Raw genomic sequence first — 22,062 nt, forward strand, 5'->3', positions numbered from 1 at the left:
TACTGCTCTTTGCATTATTACAGCTATATGAAAATATACTGTGACATCCAACATGCTGTAGAGGTGACTGGGACTGTGACAGCAGCAACAAAACAAAAAAACAAACAACCCACCAAACACTGAAAATATAAGCGTCCTGGCAAGTGCTTATTCATATAGGCATAACTCGAGCTAGGGACATAAGGCATGCTCCAAAAACCTCAGAGATCACCTGGGGCTCACAGGGATGGCTGCTGCTTTCAGAATTCTTATTCCAACATCCCAAGGGGGTTGGAGGGGAATGAGGACAAAGGGAGAAAAGAGAAACATTAGAAACTGTACCCTTGCTGTCAAAAAGGCTTCAAAGTCAGCTGCCATCTTGACATGAGGTTGCAATTCCTGTTAGCATACCTTTTTAGACAGAGGGAACATGCTTAGTGAATGGGTCCCTCTCTCATTTTCAAGAAAGATTAAATGTAAAGTGTTAGGGGGCTTTTTCTTTGTTGGTTGGTTTGTTTGTTTTTAAAAAGAAACACCTCAGCTAGCTCCAAACACGTCTCTTTCTGATTCTGGAGACTGCGGCCTTGATATTTCAAACAACTCCTGTGGCGACTGGGAACTTCTTCTTGAGGTTAATATCCTAAGTATCTCAGCAAGCTGATTTTCTATATTGGTCATTTTTGTGTTTAAAGCCTTGATGTCCTCTTTCAACTCATGTTTCACTTCTAGCATGGTGGCCTGAAGAGTCTGTTCTGGGATGGGATAAAAGGAATGCTTGACCTCGGTGAGGACTGGGCTGTGGTCCTGAGGACTTCTCGTCTCCCCAGCGTTATCCAAGCGCAAGTCACTTTTTGTAATGCCACTGTCACAAGAGTCTGTCTTCTTCAGGGTAGCTTCTCCCGAAGCTTTAGTTCTCTCAGGTAAAGTCTCCATGGACTCTGCTTTAGAGACCTTGTTCCAGTCTTCACCTTTCCCACAGGCTTCCTTGAACTTGGCCCAGCCTTTCCGCCGGGGGTAGTCCCCCGACGCCTTACATGCCACGTGGTCTGACGGCGGGGCCTGCAGCTTGGCCTGGTCGGAGGCCCCGGAGGTGGAGGCGGGCTGGTACGACACGGGGGTCGCCGGGCTCTCCCGAACTGTCACAACGCTGGCCTTGACCACTGCGCGAGCAGAGGACTGCTCCCCAACAGCATTGCCCTTTTCCACATCCAGGTCGTCCGGATCTCGGCCCCTCTCTGCTGCAAGCCGCGCTTCCTTCTGCTGCCTGAACCTCTGGAACAGCCGCCGGACCGGGTGGTCTGGGGGTAAGATCAGAGGTGCTTCATTCTTCCTCTTCATTCTCTCCTCTTCTTCCCGCTTGACGTCGCTGATTTTCCGGAACACAATCTATGGGAGGAAAGAGATTTCACTCTGTGATTAGCTGCACATTTGTTAAGGGGGAAAAGTTGAAGAAAGAATTATTTGAAAGAATCTATTTTAACTGAGAAGTACACAACCTCTGCACATTTATAGCAACATTTTCAAATATCTTATGTTGTGTGGAACATGGCTTATTTCATTATTTAAGAGCAGTCACCATCTGTCCTATAACACCAAAAAGAAAAAAAAAACAGAAGAAAAACACTTCTCCAGCTCTGACAGGTCAACAAGGCACTGCCATTGCAGGATATAATGACCCCAGGAAGATACTTGTGTTAAAAAGTGACTTCTTATATTTGTTTTCCTGACTATGGTTTAGTACCAATTTTCTAATGTTACAGAGCCATTCTCATCAGTCTCATCTCTGAGCTCACTCACTGCAAATGATCTGATATTATTTTAGTGCAGCTGGGCCACTCGTGGTGCCAGTACAGCAGAGACTACTCTGAACTCTTTGGCAGTAGTTTGCAAAGTGCTTCTTGCCCTCCCTTCCTCCCCTGTATTCTTCTAGAAGCAATGTGCTGTTTACGGATGCAAAGCCTGACTCAGTCCCAAAGCCAGGGGCACAAGGACAATGGGAGATGAGCTTAGCAAGACATGGGGAAGCTGCTCATGGTTTGATTACCTCAGAAGCTTGTAGAGCTTTGTGTCTTGATTTATCTCTTTATTGCTATGCAAAAGAGAATGTTTTTGCACAAAGAAGCATTCATTTTTCTGTCTACCCTCCTACTTATATGTTTCTGAGCCTCTAGGCTAATTGGTCTCTATAGGAGCAGCCCAAGGATCCCAAAGTACTGATAAAAGCCTCCCAGTGTCCCAACTGTAGCCAGGCAAGATTTCTTCCTTGTATGTGGTGGAAACACATTCTCTTCAAAAACTCTGTGCATTTTACATTAGTATTGGTATTTTCCAAGCAAACACAAAAACTCCACTCTAGCACTAATGAAGAACCAGTCTTGTTTGAAAATGAGAGGTTCCCAAAGCTGAAGTTTGCAATACAGAGGGTAAAAGATGCAGCCCACAGCTTCTACTGAATACTGATACTTAATCCCTTTAGCTGCTTTTGGGAAAATCCACTCAAAGACCTTACACTTCAATTCAGAAATAACTTTGAGATTCAAATCATTATTAGGAGGTGTGTAAATAAACCCATCCCTTTGTTGCACACAAATATAAATTAAACTAAAGTTAATAAGTACTTCTTCACTGGCACACACAAAATGAATGTTTTTCCAGACTCCAATGCTTCTTGACAGCTTTGTCATTGTGAGCAGGGAAAAAAACATCTTAACAGTGCGTCTTTGGAAGGAAGAAGTTGTCAGACTTGGCAGCATTTCCTAAATACAAAAGAATAAAATTAGCAGGAAGGATATTTTATTTCCAAGCTGCAATTAGGAAACTAAATATGAGATAAGAATAAGAAAACAGGGTACTTGAGAGTCTTTTTTTTCTTCCCTCCAGGAAACTCACTCTGCAATGAGCTCAGTAGAAAGTGGACAAAGCAGTGTAATCCTTACAAGTGAAAGAATAGCACTCGCAGGGAAGGGAATTCAATGCAATCCTGCAGGCTAATGGCTTCCCACACACTGGCAGTTTCCCACTTTACCTGAGGGATGAGTGTCATCCCAATGTTAGGGCAACTGCCCTGCTCACTCTGTTGGAGCCGAGTGATGCCAAGCAGGGTCTCAGGGGGTCACTCCAGCAAAATCCTAAGGCTGGTTCCGGGGGCACAAAGTCACCCAGCAAACCAAGGCAGCTACCTGACCAAGACAGGTCAATTGGTCCCTGCAAAATTCTGTGTCTCCAAGCCTTCCCTCCCCTGGAGTTTGTGTGTTAGGTGTGGACATCCACATCTGTGCCAGATGTAGCTAACAGGGCTCACTTTGTGCATGTTGTCTTGGTCTGATCTATGGATCAGGACTTGCCTTAAATGCTCAGAAGGGATGTCTGACTGGCTGGTGCAGTGGTCACACTCACAGGAATCATCAGGGAAGGCTTTTCAGACCCAGAGGCCAGGATGCTTTGCAGAGTCAATGTATGGGCCAACCCCTGCTCCACACAGCCCAATCAGCACTTGTCTGGAAAGAACTGGAGCACCTCTCGCTATTTAATGACTGATTTTTGCAACATAAATGGGTAAGTTATATGACAGAAGCTGTCTCTGCTACTGCACCATGCAGGAGAGACCAAACGAGCAAGTCTCAAGCAATCAATACTGTATTAACAGCCAGGCCCAATCCATATTTGCCCTAGCCACTGCATCTCAAGCACTTAGTAGCATGATCTCCATGGTAATGGACACAATAAATCTACCAACAAATGCAGAAAGGTGAGCACTGGATGGACCAGCTGTTGGCAGCACTTATCCACCCACAAGCCCCCACTGCTCTCCATGGCACTGCCTAGGTGAGCCCTCCCTGTGATGCCAGGCACACTTGGCCATGGAAGAGCTGCCATCAGCCTTCCCACTGTGTGGTGGTCAGACTGAGAGCCCTGAACACACCTTCACTACTTTGCCTTTGGGAAATCAGACTGCAGCAGGAACAGGAATGTATGTAGGAGATTTATAAACACTGGGTACTTGCCATGGGTACTGCTACCATGCTAACGAGACCCCTAACTTCCACTTTCCACAAGACCTTACACCAGCTCCAAGGGAAGTACACACCAGGGCAGCAGTCACTGCATGAATGCAGAAATGCAACCCTTGGGTCTCCCACCCTGCTTGGCATCTTCTACAGATATGCATTTATGTGACACGGTGTGCTCATGTGGTGCAACTCAAGCATACACACATTTGCCAGGGGACATCCCTCCAACTCTTGGGTTGGCTCCTTTTAACTGACTCATGAGACACTGGAGAAACAGCTGTCAGAGAGCAGCTTCTCTTCGGGAAGCGCAGGCAAAGCTGTCATTTGTCTCCTTTTTTGCAAGTTCCCCAGTGCCATATTTCCTCCAGACAGCTCCACATTTATGCAGTAAGCAAAAATATTATAGCTACGCAAAACTCAGCAGTAATTTAAAATACTTTAATTAACTCCATTTTGGATTTTTTTCTGCCTTTTTTTTTAAATTAAATGCAAGTCCTTATAAATAAAAACACACATAACTTTAAAATTGACTCTTTTCTTACAAATTCTAAGGAAAACACAGTTTTTAAGTGGTTTATCTTCAGCAGCAGCCAAGTTATTCAGAAAATCTGGTTGGTATGCCAATGGATGTATACCTGCTCCCACAAGCAGTAAGAGTACTAAGGAAACGAAAATAGATCTCATTTTTTGTAAGGAAGAGAAGTCTGGAACTACTCAGACATTTTCATATAGAATTTGATAGGGCTACAAATATGGACCTTAATCCAAGTCAAAACCCAAAATATTGTGGCAAAGATCCCAAGACAGCTTTTAGAACAATTCCTCTTTATCTCTTTCTCCAAGCATTCATGTCTGTCTGGGAAGTGACAGAGCTTTATACCCTCAAAATCTCCTAGCCTGTGTATCATACACTGCTCAAACACAGGGGATTTCACAAGTTATGCAGTTCTCCATAATACTGCACTCTTCAAGACCTAAGCACACAGGTCCCACAGAAAAATACCTAGTGTGAGCATTTTAACAGTATATCAAAACCAAAAGATGTCAAAACCAAAAGATGGACAAAGAACCTAAATTGAGATGAAATAGGGTGAAATTTAAACACCAGGCCTAAAGCTGGATATTTCACACATCCAATCTCAAATCTCATTTCATAATTCTGCTTTTATTAAAAAGGTGCTGAATCTTGTACCTCCACAGGGAAGCTGCCCAATCTGCCAGAAGGTGAAGTATTGTGAAGGCATCAGTCTAGATTTGCCAAAACCTTGAAAAATAGCCCTGCTAGGCACAGATTCTTGCAACTGTATAAACATTTAACCAAGACATGCAGTGATGATGACTTGATAACAATTTTATTTTTTGTAAAATGCGCTCAGAGACAAGTGGAGAAATGCACTGACATGTACTGCTGCACTCCTGCTCCCTGATGTCCCCACAGACCTATGACAGAATACTCTCTGTGACCATATTCCTGCCTGTGCATGAGTCCTGTCCAAGAGAGAAAGACGGGGTTACACCAAGCACTTTTCCCTTTCCTCAGTATTATCTAGTTATGAAGATATAGTCTTAAGTGACTTTGGGTAAAAACTCTGCCTCTTTTGAATCATTGTAGAATTTTCAAGTTGTATTTCTGGAGTCAATGTTTTTACAGATTAAGGTCAAAGTATTAGAAAAATTATGTAGATATAACTGAATACTTGGTTGTCAAATGTGGGGTGCCCAATAACTGCTACAAGGATTTTACTGTGCTCAGCACTGAAACTCAAGCATCATTTAAATAACAGAGCATGGACATTATTTGTGAATATTACTTTCATAATTTTGTTATGATAAGACCAGGAGAACAGATGGCAATGTGACCTCCAGGCATAAGGCAGGCCACAGGGTTGCTCTGCAGGGGTATTCCCTGGCAGGAATCTTGTTACCACTAGATTGCATCTTTTAGAAAAACACCCAGTTTGATGGCAATAAAGAATCCATCATGACATCTTGATGAAACATTGCTTCAATTTTTGATTCAAGGCTAAGTTTCATAGAATAATAGAACCATAGAATTATAGAATGGTTTGGGTTGGAAGGGACCTTAAAGGCCGTGTAGTTCCAACCTCTCTGCCATGGGCAGAGACACCTTCCACTAGACCAGGTTGCTAAGAGCTCAATCCAACCTGTCCTTGAATGCTTACAAAAATTGGGTATCCACAACTTCTCTGGCAAACCTCACAGTGAAGAATTTTTTCCTATTATCTTCTAATCTAAACTGACTCTCTTTCAGTTTCAATCCATTCCCCTTGTCCTGCCACTACATGCTCTTGTAAAAAGTCTGTCTCCATCATTCTTGTAGGCTCCCTTCAAGTACTGGAAGGCTACAATTAGGCTACCCCAAATCTTCTCTTCTTCAGGCTGAACAATTCTACTTCTCTCAGCCTTTCCACATGGGAGAGGTGCTCTACTATTTTGTCCAGTGTCTGTAGTTGTTCTTGTCATGAACAGCCCACTGTTGGTTGTTCACAAACTCCACCAGAACAGTGCTGCCTGCCAAGACATGGCAAGTCATGTTCTTTGCCTCTCCCCACACTGCCAGAAAGGTAATCAACAGAAGGGCAAGGCAGGAATGATGTATAAGCAACCAGATTTCAAACTTGCATGCCAACACTGCATGAGACAGACTAAAAGATCAGGGGATGTTACATTTAGACATATTGTGAATACATTGAAAACCTTACCTTGACAAATGCTGAAAGAGACCTGCCTGCACCTGCAATGAAAGGATCTTTTCATCCTGTGCAAAAACATCCAAGTTTTTTTCAACTCTAATTTTTAAGGACTGATCCAAGACCCACAGGAATAGCTAGGAGTATGGATTTCATCATGTTTTGAATAATGGAGTTACAATTATGAGGCTTCTAGCCAGAAAGCTGCTGCTATTATTAGCTCCACAAGCGTCCCTTCTTTCCACCTCTATAGCATGCACAAATACTGCAAGATTTGGCAGGTCTTCTTCAGCATAACAGCAAGTAGCATGGTATTTTTCTCTGGTGCTTAATAATTCACAGATACAGAAACATTCCCAGAGTCTGGAAGTGCCAAATATCATAAACAATTAAAAGCTTAAAATTACTTCATACAGTGCTCACAGAAAATGAACTTAAGCGTGAGGAAAACAATCATGAAAAGGCATTCATTATTACACAGTCCATCTAGGATCTGCCAAGAACTGATGAAAATATCTTCAGGCTGATGTTAGTCTGATGAAAATTGTATCCAATCTTTCTTCCCTTTTTTATTTAATTTTTTTTAAGAAGCAAAAGGGGAGAAAAAATGAAAAGAGACAGAAGGCTAACAAGAAAAATGCTTTTGACACTGATGTTAAAGAAACCAAAGCTGCATGTGATCAGCACAGAGTGTGATGATGAGGAATCCCTGTAGCAGTATATTAGCAGGTGTCAGGGCAAAAGAAGCCTGTATCTTTTGCAGTTATACGGGATGTCTTGTCAGAAAGGAGGTGTGATGGACTGATATTTAAGAACAAAGAGAAACACCTAAGGAAGTTAAAGCTGCTGGAGGCTGATGGGAGTTTTTCTCCTGGCCGATAACTGGCCACTTCTGAGAACTGACAGTAGTTTTGACCATTGAAAAGTGAGATCAACCTGTGAACACCACCTTAAGACCTAAGCCCGGGAATTTCTTGCTCTCTTTGGTTTCCAGTTTTTGAAGAGGTAACAGGGCTCCAGTTCAGCCTCATCCCCCCCAGACTGGACAAGGCCGCAGGGGGAGCAGGGCTGTCTGGGGCTCTGCAGGTCCCGGGGAGGATGGAGACTGTGAAGTGTCAGGAGCCCCTTCCCAGAGGGCTCGCTGGGCTTTATACAGCGGGCCTGCTGGGCCAGGCCAGTCCCTGGCTCAGCTGCAGTTTCTGCTGCTGCTGAATTTCACCAGAGACTGCCGAGTAAAGAGAGGGAAAGCCATTAACCTGCGGCGGGGCTGAGATACTGACCACACTTCTCCAGAGCAGCCGTGGAAAACCTTCTATCGCAGACAGCTCCAGCTGCTGCCCTGGCAGAGATCACAGAACCATCCACAAGGCCTGGGCAAGATTTTAACTCTTTCACTACCCAGATGAGACTTGCAGATTAATCCTTTTTTCCAGAGAGAGGGGAAGAGAGAGAGTGATCAACATGTAAAGAGACAACATAAACTATCAAAGACAGTGAATAAAGGAATTAAGCTTCAGAGGGGGGGGAGAAATAAGGAGATGCTTTAATAAGTTGAAATATTCTTTTGCTAAAATTATGGAGATGGACAATAGTGTTCCGAAAAATCTCCTTTAATTCATGATAGAGTATTTTGGGAGGAATAGAGTATTTCAAAGTGTGGATTTAAGCAAATGGTGAAGTAATTGTGATCGTATGAGATGCTGGAACAGAAAAAGAGAAGTGATAGTTGTTGAAGATTTGTGGCCCTGAAGAGGCAAAGAAAAAACTTCTGTTTCCAGAGATGCTCACAGTGACAGATTAAGAGAACTTTTGCCTTTGAATAACTCATCCTTACAATGACAGCCCTTGAATCATGACCCAGGAACACACCTCAGAGTGGTGTGAAATGGGAGGAAAGGACTGATAGCAGTTTCCAGGTGGCTGGCATCAGAGAAATAGAAAGCCATGAGAAAATGGTTTTCTTGTGAAAAACTCCATAGACTGACAAAAGAGAACTTATTTTTCTTTACAAAGACTGATGAAAAGACTATAGCAAAGTTGGGACTGTTTTAACCACCAGGGGTTTTTTGTCTCTATGTTGTAATGTGAACAAGGGGAATAGTTGGGTAGTGGGGGAAAAGGGTTTCTGGAAGTTTTATTCTGGTTTCTTATTCTTGTAGCTTTGTTAATAAACTTTCTTTATTCCTTTTAAGTTCTAATCCTATTTTGCTCTTCTTCTAATCCATATCTCACAGCAAGAAATTAGTAAGTCTTCTAGTGATTTTTTAGCTAATGCTTTAAAACCACGGCAGGAGGGAATCACTGGTCCTACCTTCTCATTAAACATAGGATCAAGAGAATGTGCAATAACGTTGCAGAAGTCCTTAAATTCCTTCTAGTTTTACTGTCTATAACAGCAGCATTTCAGTTCTGCTTCTGAAAAGGAACGAGTTTCTAGCCGGTTAAGGCAACATCCCTTCTGGGCACTCACAAATATTTCTAGTTTTGATTAATTATCTGAAAATTCAAAGCAAACTAAGATTTGGAAGGTCCTGGCAGTGGGGCTGTAAAGGAGTGCTGGCACCAGGAGCACTGGTGTCAGCAAACCTCAAGAGCCCAACATGTGGATGGGCACAGCCTTTTGTGCTGTGGGGTGTCATCACCCTGCCCTTGAGATAAAACAGTACTCACTTACTTTCCAAAAAACAGACTTCTGTGCACTTCACTAATAGACAAGTGCTTGGAAGAGACACAACTCCATCATTTCATGAGCATCCAGGCTACTCGGATGAATAGAGGAAACAAGGGTTTCTGTCTCTACAGAACAACATCGAGGCTAAATGTTACTGTCAAGAGCACTATCGGCTTCAACAGTGCTGAAGCTGTTCTCTGTGGCAGCCTGCTTTGTAGCCTGATTACAAATTCTAGAAATACCAACTCAGATATTAGTGTTTAATCGTGTCACTATTACTTATTTAGAAGTTCTGCACAACTCAAGGCTCTACTCCCCTATGTCAAACTTCTCATTCTAATTCATATTTACAGGCTGTGCTAGTGTTGAGTGAAGAGGGAAAAGCTTTTACAAAAATACTACTGAAAATTAAACAGAATTATGTCTAAAGCAATTAGTGGAAATAATAAAAAAACCCTGCCTGATCTGCAACAGACTTCCTAGCAGGTTTTGAGGCAGTAAGAGACATCTTTCCCCCAAAACAGACTTTAAAACATTGTCAACAGTAAACTCAGACAAGTGCACAACTAAAAACTAAAAACCACACTGGTTTGGACAGGCTCAATTACAGCACATTATAGCTCATTTAACAACCTCCTTAATTAATATAGAAAGAATGCAAGAGAAACAGGGAAAAAGAAAGTATCAAGATACATATTGCTTAAGATCTACTAGAACTTCATTATTCTGAGATGAAAAGTAGCTGTCACAAGCAAATAGCTAATGTGCAAACAAGAGCTTTAGGGAAATTATGCCAGATCTGAGTGCTGGAATGTTATACCCCTGAGAACTGCTATGTCCATCAAGATGTGAAATGCTCTGTAGGACCTTCTTGTTTCTAGTAAATAAGGAAAAAAAGAATGTTTATGAGCTTTGACAGCTAAGTGTCAGCAGTTTCCAGCAGCAACTCCTATAAAATACTATTTTTGTGTTTGTTTGGGAGGTTTTTTTTGCGTTGTTTTGGTGGGGTTTTTTTTAATTTTCTTTTTTAGCACATGGGGTGTTTTTCTAGCTGTGGGCAGATATCAGGCACACTAACAATTCATGTAGTGTCATCTTTTGTTCCAGATCAACATACTACCTGCATTCTTGTGCAGACAACACTGCCTGAAAACTGCTTTAAGGAGAGCCCAAGGCACAGCAGGAACTTACCTCTCTGTCACCTAAATTACAACTATACAAAACGTCATATAATCTGTACAGTGTGCCTTCTCAGGACTCAGAGTCTGTTTCTCCAAGCTCCCTGTGGCTTGCTGCCATTTACGAAGTTGGAAGAAACCAGGCAATTTGTGAGAGTCAAGGATTTGGGATTTTTTTTCCCCACCTCTAACTCAGACATAATTGAGATCTGAAATGGATGCAGGAGTTGTAGAACTGAGAAAAGCAATGATGTGTTGAGGGAATGGTTAAATTGTATAGTTTGCTTTCTGTGATTACATTTTGAATACTAGCTTGCCATTAAGATAATTTCCTCTTAGCTAGTGTCTTCATTCACTTGTTTTTCCTTCTGCTCTTACTTATCTGCTTTTCTGTCATTAGGCTTACAGTGATTGACAGGTATTTTACTTTCCAAGAGAGGAATCAAATGTATTTTCAAATGTATTCAAATTAATCAGAGCTTACCAAGAGCTTACGAGTCATTCAGCTGCCTTTGAATGCCCACTCACAAACCAATCCACACAAATACAATGCTCCATGTTCCCAATGCACAAGGGTCATGCAGTGCTTGAAATTATAAATTGAGAATTACACTCAGATGAAAATTGGCTGCATAAGTTGCCTAAGATAACATAAACTGTCCTTTATGTGTCTCTCTCTGAGTTAACAGGCCTAAAGTTCAGCTACAATATTGAAGAAAAGCAAACTAACCTGCAGCCCTGCATGGAAAGAGAATAAATCTTCTACACAAGTAGGTGGCACAGTCAAGCACCCAGTGGCACCCAACTGGTCTGTCCTTTCCCTGTTCAAGAGCTTGGATAACGTTATGTGAGAATGGAATAAACTACTTACAACTGAATGAGAATCAGCAACAGAAAAAGTGCATTGCTTACCATTTCCCAAAGCAGCTGTCAAACCCTTTCAGCCCTAACTAACAGCCAGGAACTTAAAACCTTGAAGGGGAGACAAGAATTAACTGTAGTGAGATGCTTCAGACCTTTTCATTACAAGAGCTCCTCTAAACTTGCAGTTCCTAGAAACAATCTCTGTCACTTTCCCACAGTCCATATGCAGCTGGTGATGGTAAGTGATGGCTCTGTCTTCCTTATTGGTTGTCAAAACTGATAGCTGTCTCCCATCTGCTAAATCCACAGCTGAGCTAATTAAAATAGCCAAGGTCTGACTGATCTCTCCACGTAACTTCACAGAGAATCCTTTAGAGCTGAATTTCTTGATTTTGTTTCAGGTATTTTAGTTCTTGAAAGCAGACACTGAAGTCCCATGCTGAATGTAGATTCCAATACTGGCAGAGGTAGGTGATTTCTGTCTCATCAGTGTGTTTCTTTCACACATCTCCAAGAGTTTTACAGCAATTTCTTAATCCTTCCAATATGACCAATGCCATTGTTTTTAGTACTTATGTGGCACCAATGCTTAGGGTTCTACTGGGCTTTCAGTTTACACATGCACAGAGCAAAATATCATTATTCAATGAAGTATAATGGCCTGTTTCATGGGAAGACATCGTGAGCCCAGGACATATTGCAGTGTCTCATGTCTGCCACACAAGTATTTATCAACAGTCTGAACTGTTATTTGTGCACCCTTTTCTGATACAATTGGTGAGAATTCACCCCTACAAGTTCCTCTGTATAATTTGTCAAGTGATTTCAGATGCGCTAAACTTAAACATTCAGAAATTTCTCCTGAAGAAAACACCTGCTCTAGAAGAGGAAAACCAGAATAATTCAGCAGGAGAGCATTGTTTGTGCACAAGCAGACTGTGACCCTCATTTTTAAAATATTTACCATCATCTGTATTTTAAGAATGACAAAGTTAGATTTGAATATTGAAAACCTCTACACACCTTTTACCAGGAGCAGTAGGAACCACAAACTCCAGACTCCCTGAGACCATCAAATGTGAGTCTAAAATCCAGCTTTAACCCACCCTTGGTTTGTATCACACCTCTTCCCCTTACACAGATATGGGCAGATACACAGTGGTTCATTCATCCCCACATGCCTTTTCAATCATAGTTCAGGCTGCATTTGCAACCAGTTTTGTTAACAGATTTTGTTTAGAAAATGTGCGTGCTTGCATCTGACTCTTGGACACCACGATCATGGTTTTGCCTACCTTTTTATTCCATGAGTAGTTGACAATACTCATAGACAGCAGAAAGCAAATTCCCTTTTCCCCTCTGCCAAAAGGATATGAATGCCCCTTTAAGAAGCACAGCTTTTGTCACCACATTATGGGGATAAAAACTCAGTTCAAACTCCCATGTGCACAGAGATGCCATGAGGGAAGCTCTCCTTTCCCTTCCTTCCCTTGCCAGATCTTTGCCCTGTGACGTGGTGACTGATGAGATGCCCACCCACTGCAAGTGAGACATGGGCCAGGATGGCTGAGGTTAACTCAGGAGAAGCTATTCCAAGGCTCCCCTGCACTTCATTTTGGAAACACACACAACAACAGGACATCCTGCCTTCAACGCTACAGAGACATTCTTAGCCAGTGTTTCCAACAAGACAGGCTGAAGGAAGTTCTGCTTCTAAAAGTGTGAATTGGAATTGAGGTCCCTCAGCTTCCCTCAGGCCAGGTGACAGGACTGGTGCTCCTCCTCCAGGAGCTGAGATCCCCACATTCTGACTCCTGCTTCAGCAAACGCCCTCACCACTGATTCAAAACAGAAAAATCTCAGCTGAGGAGACAATGACATCTAATCCCAGAACCTCTCCTGGATAGCAGGCATTTGGGAATTCTCTCCATCTTCTCAAATCAGTGAGAAAAATTAATTTCTTGAACATGAAAATTATCCCAGTTTTACCAAATAATGTCCTCCTTCTGCTCTGCAATTCTAAGCCTTCATTTCCCCAAACTAAAATGCTTCATTTCATCTTACAGAGAAGCTCTTCATTTAAGCTTTCTCCTCTTCTCCTATTTTTCCACTTCACTGAGACAATGCAAAGCATTTAATTTTTTCATTTGAGAGGCAGGCAGGTTTGAAGAGTTCAGCTTTGTAGCTTAAGTGAGGCAGATCACAGTGTATGCTGACATGGTTACATGCTTTTAAGTGATCAATAAAATATTTATTGTTTAACTATTGTGCTTTGCTGTCTCTACCTCTTCCATGTTCTAATGTCACATTGGGCTAAACTTAAATACTTCAGGTGACATCTTCTTTCCTCCTAAGGAGCATTATAAAATCAGTTTTCTCCCTGATCTCCTGTTCTGAGATGAGAGAGGTGACACAGAACTCACCCTTGAGCAAACTACTTCTCTTCCACTGGTAGTACTGGGACATTAAGCCTTAACCTCTAAGCATCACTGAAACGTGATATATTTTAGTTTCAGAATTTTACTGGTACAGTATCCAGGAGAAAACACCACCAATGCCATATCTCAGATTAGGAGTGGAGTGAAGCTTAGTAATCTCATTTTAACTCCTCCTCACACAGCATCACAGGCTCTTTAGTTCTCCATGTGCATTTATGGTTCACGTTTACATAGCATAATCTTATTTTTAAAAGAAGAGAGGCATCTTTCAAGGAGCTTGTCATATTTTGTTTTGTTTCCCATTTTCTGGTCTCATCTTTCCTACGAACTGATTCTTATCCCAAGTGTAGGAAAGTAAAACACCATCATCCTGTTCAGAAATGAAGTCTGTGAGCAGCACGCTATACTCTCACTTTCCTGAAAATGGGAAGGACTGCAACCATGGAGAGGTTGGAGAAGCTGCTGGAAGTCAGGTGGGTTTCATGTTGCCATAGACCCATGGCAGGGGCTGCAACATTCTGCTTCGTCACCATCACGTTGTGAAGTTGTGCTTGAGGAGAGGAAGTAAAGGTTTTCCATGTCTCTCATATAACTTGGGGGACACAATCAAGGCCTCAGGCACTTGAGATCCAACTGGGACCGATTCCCAATGCAAAGCATTACCTAAGAGTAGACATTTCAATGGTGCTGTGAAGTTTTTCTGTTATGACAATGATTGTACTTGACTACAGTGTACAGGTTTGTTTAATTGCTCAGAATTAAGGAAAGAAGGGCAGAAATCCCTCCCTGTCTCCATGAGAGCTCTTCTTTCCTTTCTGCTTTTTCTTATGCCTTTGTAAGACATCTAGTCTGCAAGAATTACTAGTCCCAAAATTCACTTAAATTTGTCCTGGTGAAAAGATGTGTGATCCTTTCAGGCATAGGCTGAGACATTAAAAACATTTATCAAGGAAAGGAAACAATTTCCTTAGCAACAAAGACTGCAGCAGACACTTCAGCAGCTAAGTACATGTAGGACTAATACCAGACTACACAGAGTATTTCAATATAGTGGAAACAGTCATTTAATGGAAAATGCTATTTTGAGAACCAAAAAAGATGGTGTTATCCAAAGTAAGTTAGTCATGGATCTAAACTCAAGAAAAGACAACAGCAGATATGGCCAGTGCATCCCTCTGAATCTGAGTAAACAATGCTTAGATCAATGTGTGCACACCTGACAAAGACACAGCTGGACAATCTAACAGAGAGCTCAGAGAAAATAAGTGTTTGCACAAACAGCAAACCATGCCGAAGAATCTCTTCCTGATGTTGTTTTCAAATAAGAGGTTACAATCCTCAGAAAAACAAAGCAGTCATCATTATATAATCAGCACCAGCAAGTGAAAACTGGATTTTGGCAACAGCTTCATCATCCCACAGAAATGAAAAGTGCTCTTAATTTTTCACATAATGACATCCTAATCAAATGAACTGCTTTTAAGACCATCTCCCTTACTGCATAATAACCCCATTTCTCATGGGAACCCATTCACCAGTTTCAATTTGCCACCTAACTTCTGTGCTTCCCTACTGCACTCACAACTCCAGAGCAGGTGGACCCGAGCCATCCTTGTGTCATTCTAATCACAGACAATCCAGGGGCTGGGAAGGACCAACAGATTTTAGAGGCTTGTCAAAGATACATCTCATCCTCCACCCCTGCTGTCCTCCCAAATGCCCCTGAACTCTCCCAACATGCATCTTCACCAGTCTGCCCACAGCACAGGTTTATATCAGGCTTTATCTGGCTCTGTGCTACTGATCACACAGGGGCTTCACTGTCGAGATTTTGGCACCAGATTCATAAAAAGAAGCTACAGTGCTTTCACATTGCCAGCAGGTTTTTCAAAAGTCCACAGGACAAAACATTTTATCTTGAGATGAAACAGCACAATTCCTACAACTCCTGGCATGGGAACTCCACGCTGACCCTGCTGAAGCAAGCTTATGGCACATGAACACACCTGGGCTACTCTGCACAAAGCAGGCTTTTTTTTTTTTTTGCATGCTTTTAATTTATCCATTTCCCAACACTTGGAGCTAATACTATATACTAAGCAAAATCTAGAGAAACTTTAAAGATGTGACTTCCAACCTTCCCTTCATGATTTTTACCTGAGGATGCACTTTCTAGCAAATACTTGACTGCAAAGGCACAGAAGGGGCAAAGAGATGGTGCACTCATTACAACAGCACACTGGCAAATTTGCTTCATATTCAGATGGAAACAATTTGGCTCAGAAGCATCATTGCATAGTAAATCAGCTGTAATTTCCATTATTCTCATTGTGCTATAGGGGCATCCAGCCCAAAATGCCTGTTTGGCTGAAGTGGATGGAACCACCGGGCAACTGCTGGATCCAGCTTTTGTTCTTCAGTGACAGAAGGCTCTAGAAAATGCTGTCAAGGAGGGCACAGCAATGCTGGCAGAGATAATTTAATCTCCCTAAACTCCAAAACCTGCTCACTTATAAGTTAGATCTGATGCCAGCTCTCAGGACAAGAGTCCTGCTGGCAGGATGCCAGTACTGGAGCATCTCTTGACATGCTGCATGCTTTCATTATGTGGAAAAGCTGTCCTCCAGCTCAGTGGTGGGTGATGAGCTGCTCCACTGTGCTCCTCCCCTGGGTGCCTGTCCCCATCCTCAGAGAGCCCTCACGACCACCAGCCCCACAAGCAGAGGCTGACACATCAACATGTAAGGTAAGTGTGGTGTCCTTGCTGCAGGGCAACGTGCTCAAGGACTCCTGCTGCCTCCAAAAAGTGTCTGAGAACAGTAAATACACTGCCTGCCCTTGCCCTCTCAAAGCCAGGTCTTGCACCAAAGGAGGTAAAGAATTAAAATACTTGCAAACAGCCCTCTTCTCTCTCTCTCTGCTCCCCAAAGCTCAGAAGCAGAAGAGGCAGGGCACAAAAATCTTTTTCCAGCACATAAAGTTGAATGCACAAGGCCCCTCTCTCATGCACAGACAGTAGGAAGTGCTGGAGGTCACCAATTTCACCTGCAGCCCATTTATTTCTAACATAGTGCCAGGCCTGAAACTTCTTAGAAGAGTTTGGGGAAAAAAAAAAAAAAAAAAGAAAAATAAAATAATTAAAATAAATATATTTGACCTCTCATATCCTAGAAGGCCATTGGGAAGATTTATCAGAAATGTCCTACACTACTGAACACGGGACTGGGAGGAGCAGGAGCTGCCTGATGATGAGCAGGGTGGTGGGAGGTCTGCAGGCAGATAGAAGTGCAGACCTTGGCAGCACATGAGCTCAGCTACTAACAGGCATTCCCATGCACACAGATACAATAACTTCCCCAGCAATCCCAAGCTATAAAGTATGGTTCAGTCATGATGTTGGACTAAATGAAAACACTCTTTGAACAAGTGGTGCCCAGGAATCTTTTCAATGTTAGTTGCAAATTCACTTCCCCCCCCCCCCCCTTAAATAATCTGTTTTACTCAGTTAGAAAAAGCCCAATCCAGCTGCTATTAGATATTTCTCTAACAGGACAGTTTGCCAGATCTGGCATTTGAAACAGATTTTGTCTTTAATATTCCTTTTACTTAGCATTTGCTGTTTCATACATGACTTCTTAGGAAATGTGGTTATTAATAAAGAGGATTATTTCTAGAACATTAGTTTGCATCAAACCAGCTAAAATTCAAACTGCTGCTCTTCAAAATCACCGTCCTCAGAATACTATAAATTGAAAAGCTGTTGCTTCAGTAAGTCAAGCAATTTTTTAGCATTTATCTTAAATATGACTACGTATCATCACCTGTTCTGCAGCCTAGCTACCCCTGGCATACTGGAACTGTTTGCTAAAAATCAGAGTCTCAACAGTATCTTCTGTTTTTTCTTGCTTTGCTTTTTTTTTTTTTTTTTTAATTTATAGCATCTGCATCCAACTTTCCAATCTTGCTCAGGTGCAGGGGTGATTAAAAGAAGATCCTTTCAACTTTATTATAGGAATTTCTCCCCTGTGAGAGGCCCAGGTTTGCTGCTAAAGGGTGCAGAGCTGGCTGTGAACAGCTGGCTGCCTGCTGCTGCTCTAATGTGCAGATCCAGAAGGACTCAGCAGAAGCACAGGATGCTGCCATAACTCCCTGTTAGCTGCATAAAATTACTTCACAGGACATATTGTAACTAATCAGCACACAAACCTCATCTTTGCCCAACTCAAGAGAAGAGGATTCCCCAGAGGGAAGGCAGAAGTTTTTCTGTCTTAATAGATGTTTGGCATATCATATTGCATTTGATTATCTTCTTAAATACATAATTTGCTGGATACATCTACCATATCAGAGCTTCAAAGAAGCAGTCATCAGGCAGCCGAGACGATTTAGATAAAGAGGAGAATACTTTCAGCCAGTACCTTGGGGGCAGGGAGAATCTAGGCTCATCTCTGTATCACATCCAGCTCTGAAAGCACTTGGTCCTTGTGCCTGCATTGGTTATTGAAACTGCATCTTGCCAAATGATCTCCAGCACTGGTGCTAAAGCCATGAGTCACTCTCGATTGCCCGAGATTTTCCAAGGCATTTACACACTTCAGTACAATATTCTGTTCTTTTTCTCAGAGAGGCTTCTTCACATTCAAATCTGTTCAAGGACAAACCTACAGCCAGCAACTACCAACAGCAATGCAGTGCTGAGACACCCAAAAATTTGTTGTTGCTGTTGGCTTTATAGTTGGTTCTATTTTTCAGTGTCAGAGGCTGAGCACTACCCCGTTATTGCCGCATCCAGGACTGGGCTGGGCTCACAACCCCAAACGGGAGGCAGGGCGAGGAAGCAGTGCAGGGGCTCTGCTGCCAGGTTCATGCAGCAATTCACTGACCAATCACCACATTACAGATGTGAAGCTATACTGAACCCCAATGAAGGGGGAGTATGATGGCAAGGGTACCTCAGGAGACACAAAGAAGCCTCCTGAATGGCATGAAAACATTTTGATAGCAGTGGTGATACCTGCCAAAGAGATGAAATCAAACTCCAAACAGACCACATTATCCTTTCTCTACACACAGACCATTAATTCTCCAAGCTGTAGCCTGGCATGATGATGCCATATCTATTTTATGGAAAGGGAACAAAAGACAAAAGAAAATAAATAATTTCTTAAAGGCTGCTAGAGCTGTCTTTTTGCAGATCATAGATGTAGACTAGTATCTCCCAAGTCTCACATTAATACACTACACAAAGGTTGTTCTTCCTCTTGTAGGCTTGGACTAAATGATCAGAAGCTTTTTATGATACCAGGCACTGCAGAGGTCCTGCAGGACCTAAGTGCTGCATAGTGTCTACAGACTGAGACACTGACAGAGCGATCCAGCTACACCTCACTGGTTTTGTACATAGCCACACACACAGGAGGCAAACTCAGAAGGCTTCTGGCTAACCAAAATGCCTCCAAACACAGCCACAATTCACACACCAAACACCCAAGTGGAATACTGACTGGCCTGTGTTGTCTTTGACTGCAGGAACAAATCAGGCAACAAATTTGAAAATGCATCATACACTGCATTGAGATGTGTTTTGCATGTAAGGGAACAAGGACTGGGATACTTCAGGCTCCCTGTGGCTGATGGCAGCATCTCATCTATTTTTGTTTTTTTTTAATTTGCTCTGGCCAAAGGCACAAAAGCCAGGAGTCAGGACAGAGCTGTGCTTACTACACAGGTCAAGGCAGTGCAGGATGCAATGGGAAAATTCATCACCTCTGTTGAGGCCATTGCTCCAATGAGGACTTTTAAACTCAGATGGTTATAAAAGGAGACCTAAATGCCTGAACAGGTGAGCGTAACAGTTCTAATTTCTCTATGTTCTCAAAGCTGAGACAGGGTCTGCCCTCTGCTGCATGTCTTCCCTCTTCCCACACTTCACTGCCAGATTGAGCCCTAAATTTTGTGTCTAACTATAGCTGATGGCACCCTCTTAGCACTGGCAGTTTTAGGCAACAAGCAGATGTCACTGTGCCTTCTAACACATTGGTGGACATAGCTTTAAAGCATCATGACTTTGTTGAAAACATCTCCAGCTCGTATTAGTACAAAATCAAGCAAGTAGAATAGAGACAAAGTTTAAAGTGTTTAACAGAAAACAAATTCTGCTTCACAACACCCAGGAAATACGTGTCACAAACAAAAGGCTCAGAAAATCAAAGCCTGGCCTCAGCTGAGGTACCATCCATACCATTTCATTTCCTGGCCACTTTCTGTCAATTCTGTAAATGTCTGGCAGTCGAAATGTCTCCTTCACTCTGTCATACATAGGAAATGGCCCCAGAATCAACACAAAAATAACTGTCAGAAGGAAAAAAAATATCTAAAAACCCACAAATAATTCAACTACAGTAAGTGTCAAATTTTTACATGAGTTTTCATACTGAGATGAATCACCATACTTATACCCATCCAGAGGACAATTACAGCATATAATCTCTTAACGTTTTAGGTCTTCTCTCCCTTTCTAAAAAAATCCTTTTTTAAGATTAGATCTAGATTTAAGTCCAGCTATTGTGTCTAGGTTACTAAAGATGTTTGGGTATGCTCCAGGAACTCCAGCAGTCAGTGTGCTCCTCACAGAACACTCCAAGACAAGAGCATTCCAAAGTTCCCACTGATGTAATGACAGTGAGGAGGAAGACAGAAGGCGTATGTGAAGCCCTTCATTCCAGCTGGAAAACTAAGCACTGTCAAAAAAGCAATATCCTGTACACATAAGAATCAGTAAAAAATCCCAGTAAAATACATATTTTAGGATTCAATCTAAAATTTATAAGCAACAGCAGTGAATTTCACCTTTTTTGCAGGTTTTTTGTTTGCTTGGTTGGTTGGTTTAGGGGTTTTTTTTACTATGGATCTAGCCTGTGGAATAAGCTTTAGTCTCTCAAACACCTTTTGCCTGGGAATCTTAAGTAGATTCAACTTTGTAACAGCTTCTGAGGCAAGGAAAACACTGCTTTTGCTGCCTGACTGGAGAATAAAGAGAGTGAATAATCAGCCTAGCCTTTAAACTAGATGCCTGCAGTAGAAAGAAAGGCAATCCTTGTTTCTCAACAATACAGGATATCCATTGTAAGAAGAAATGTTCAAACAAGTCATATATGCTTGCAGAACAGTTATAGATAGTGCATTGAACTACCAGTGCAGTAAATAAATTACTTAGACTTGTGTAACCCAGCAGGAGTAAGAGGTCCCTACTTTTAGATCACTGGCATGGGCTGGTTCCAGACAAAAAGAAATATATGGTGGAAAAGCATCAAACTGCTACCATCATAATAGAAAAGTTAGTTTATCCAAGGGCATTTATTTGATGATGTGCTACTAGACCTACCTACAGATAAAATAATTCACTTCAGGTAAATGTAAATGGATTTCAATCCCACTATGGAGTGCAGATCCCATGAATTTCCATTATTGTAAAGAGGCTCATATTGCAAGGTTAAATTTCTCAAGTAGAAAATACTGCATCTATAAAGTATGTAATTTCACAGATCACAGAATGGTTTGGTTTGGAAGGGACCTTTAAGGTTATCTAGTTCCAAAGCCTTTACTATGGGGCAAGAACCCCCTCTACTAGTCCAGGCTACTCAGAGTCCCATCCAACCTGACCTTGAAAATTCTGGGATAGGGCACATACAACTTCTCTGGTCAACCTGTCCCAGTCACCAGTCCCACCACCCTCACAATGAAGATTTTCTGTCTAATCTCTAATCTAAACCTACCACCTTTCAGTTTGAAGCCATTGCCCATTGTTCTTTAACTACCTGCTGTTTAAAATCCCTTTTCAGCTACTGGAAGGTGCTCAAAGGTTTCTCCAGAGCCTTCTCTTCTCCAGGCTGAACAATCCCATCTCTCTCAGCCCATGTGCACAGAAGAGGTGCTCCAGCACTCTGATTATCTTTGTGGCCTCTCTAGACTCATTCTAGCAGGTCCAAGTCCTTCCCATGCTGGAGGTCCCAGAGCTGCAAGCATTATCTTTCAATCACCAGAAATATGATACTTCAGCTTCTGAGTGCTGGAGCATCCCAGCAATTTAAAAATTAAAACCAATTTGATTTAAAAACAGCTAAATTCTTAGTGAAGCTGAATATTCTCAACCTCCCCATTGCACAGTGGCTACACAGAGTGCTCATCACTGACCTCAAGCAGTTTCTCAGC

The 22,062-nt window shown here is 42.1% G+C and overlaps 1 protein-coding gene across 1 annotated transcript in view; it reads right to left on the bottom strand.

The window, feature by feature from the left end:
- Window positions 1–516: 516 nt before the first annotated feature.
- Window positions 517–22,062, bottom strand: part of KCNH1 (potassium voltage-gated channel subfamily H member 1) — a 173,480-nt gene continuing 151,934 nt past the window's right edge. The window contains exon 11 of the mRNA XM_058835556.1: window positions 517–1,365. Within this exon, the coding sequence (XP_058691539.1) occupies window positions 517–1,365 (849 nt within the window). The remainder of the gene's footprint in view (window positions 1,366–22,062) is intronic.

Source organism: Poecile atricapillus, chromosome 3, assembly GCF_030490865.1.
Source record: "Poecile atricapillus isolate bPoeAtr1 chromosome 3, bPoeAtr1.hap1, whole genome shotgun sequence".
NCBI lineage: Eukaryota > Metazoa > Chordata > Aves > Passeriformes > Paridae > Poecile > Poecile atricapillus.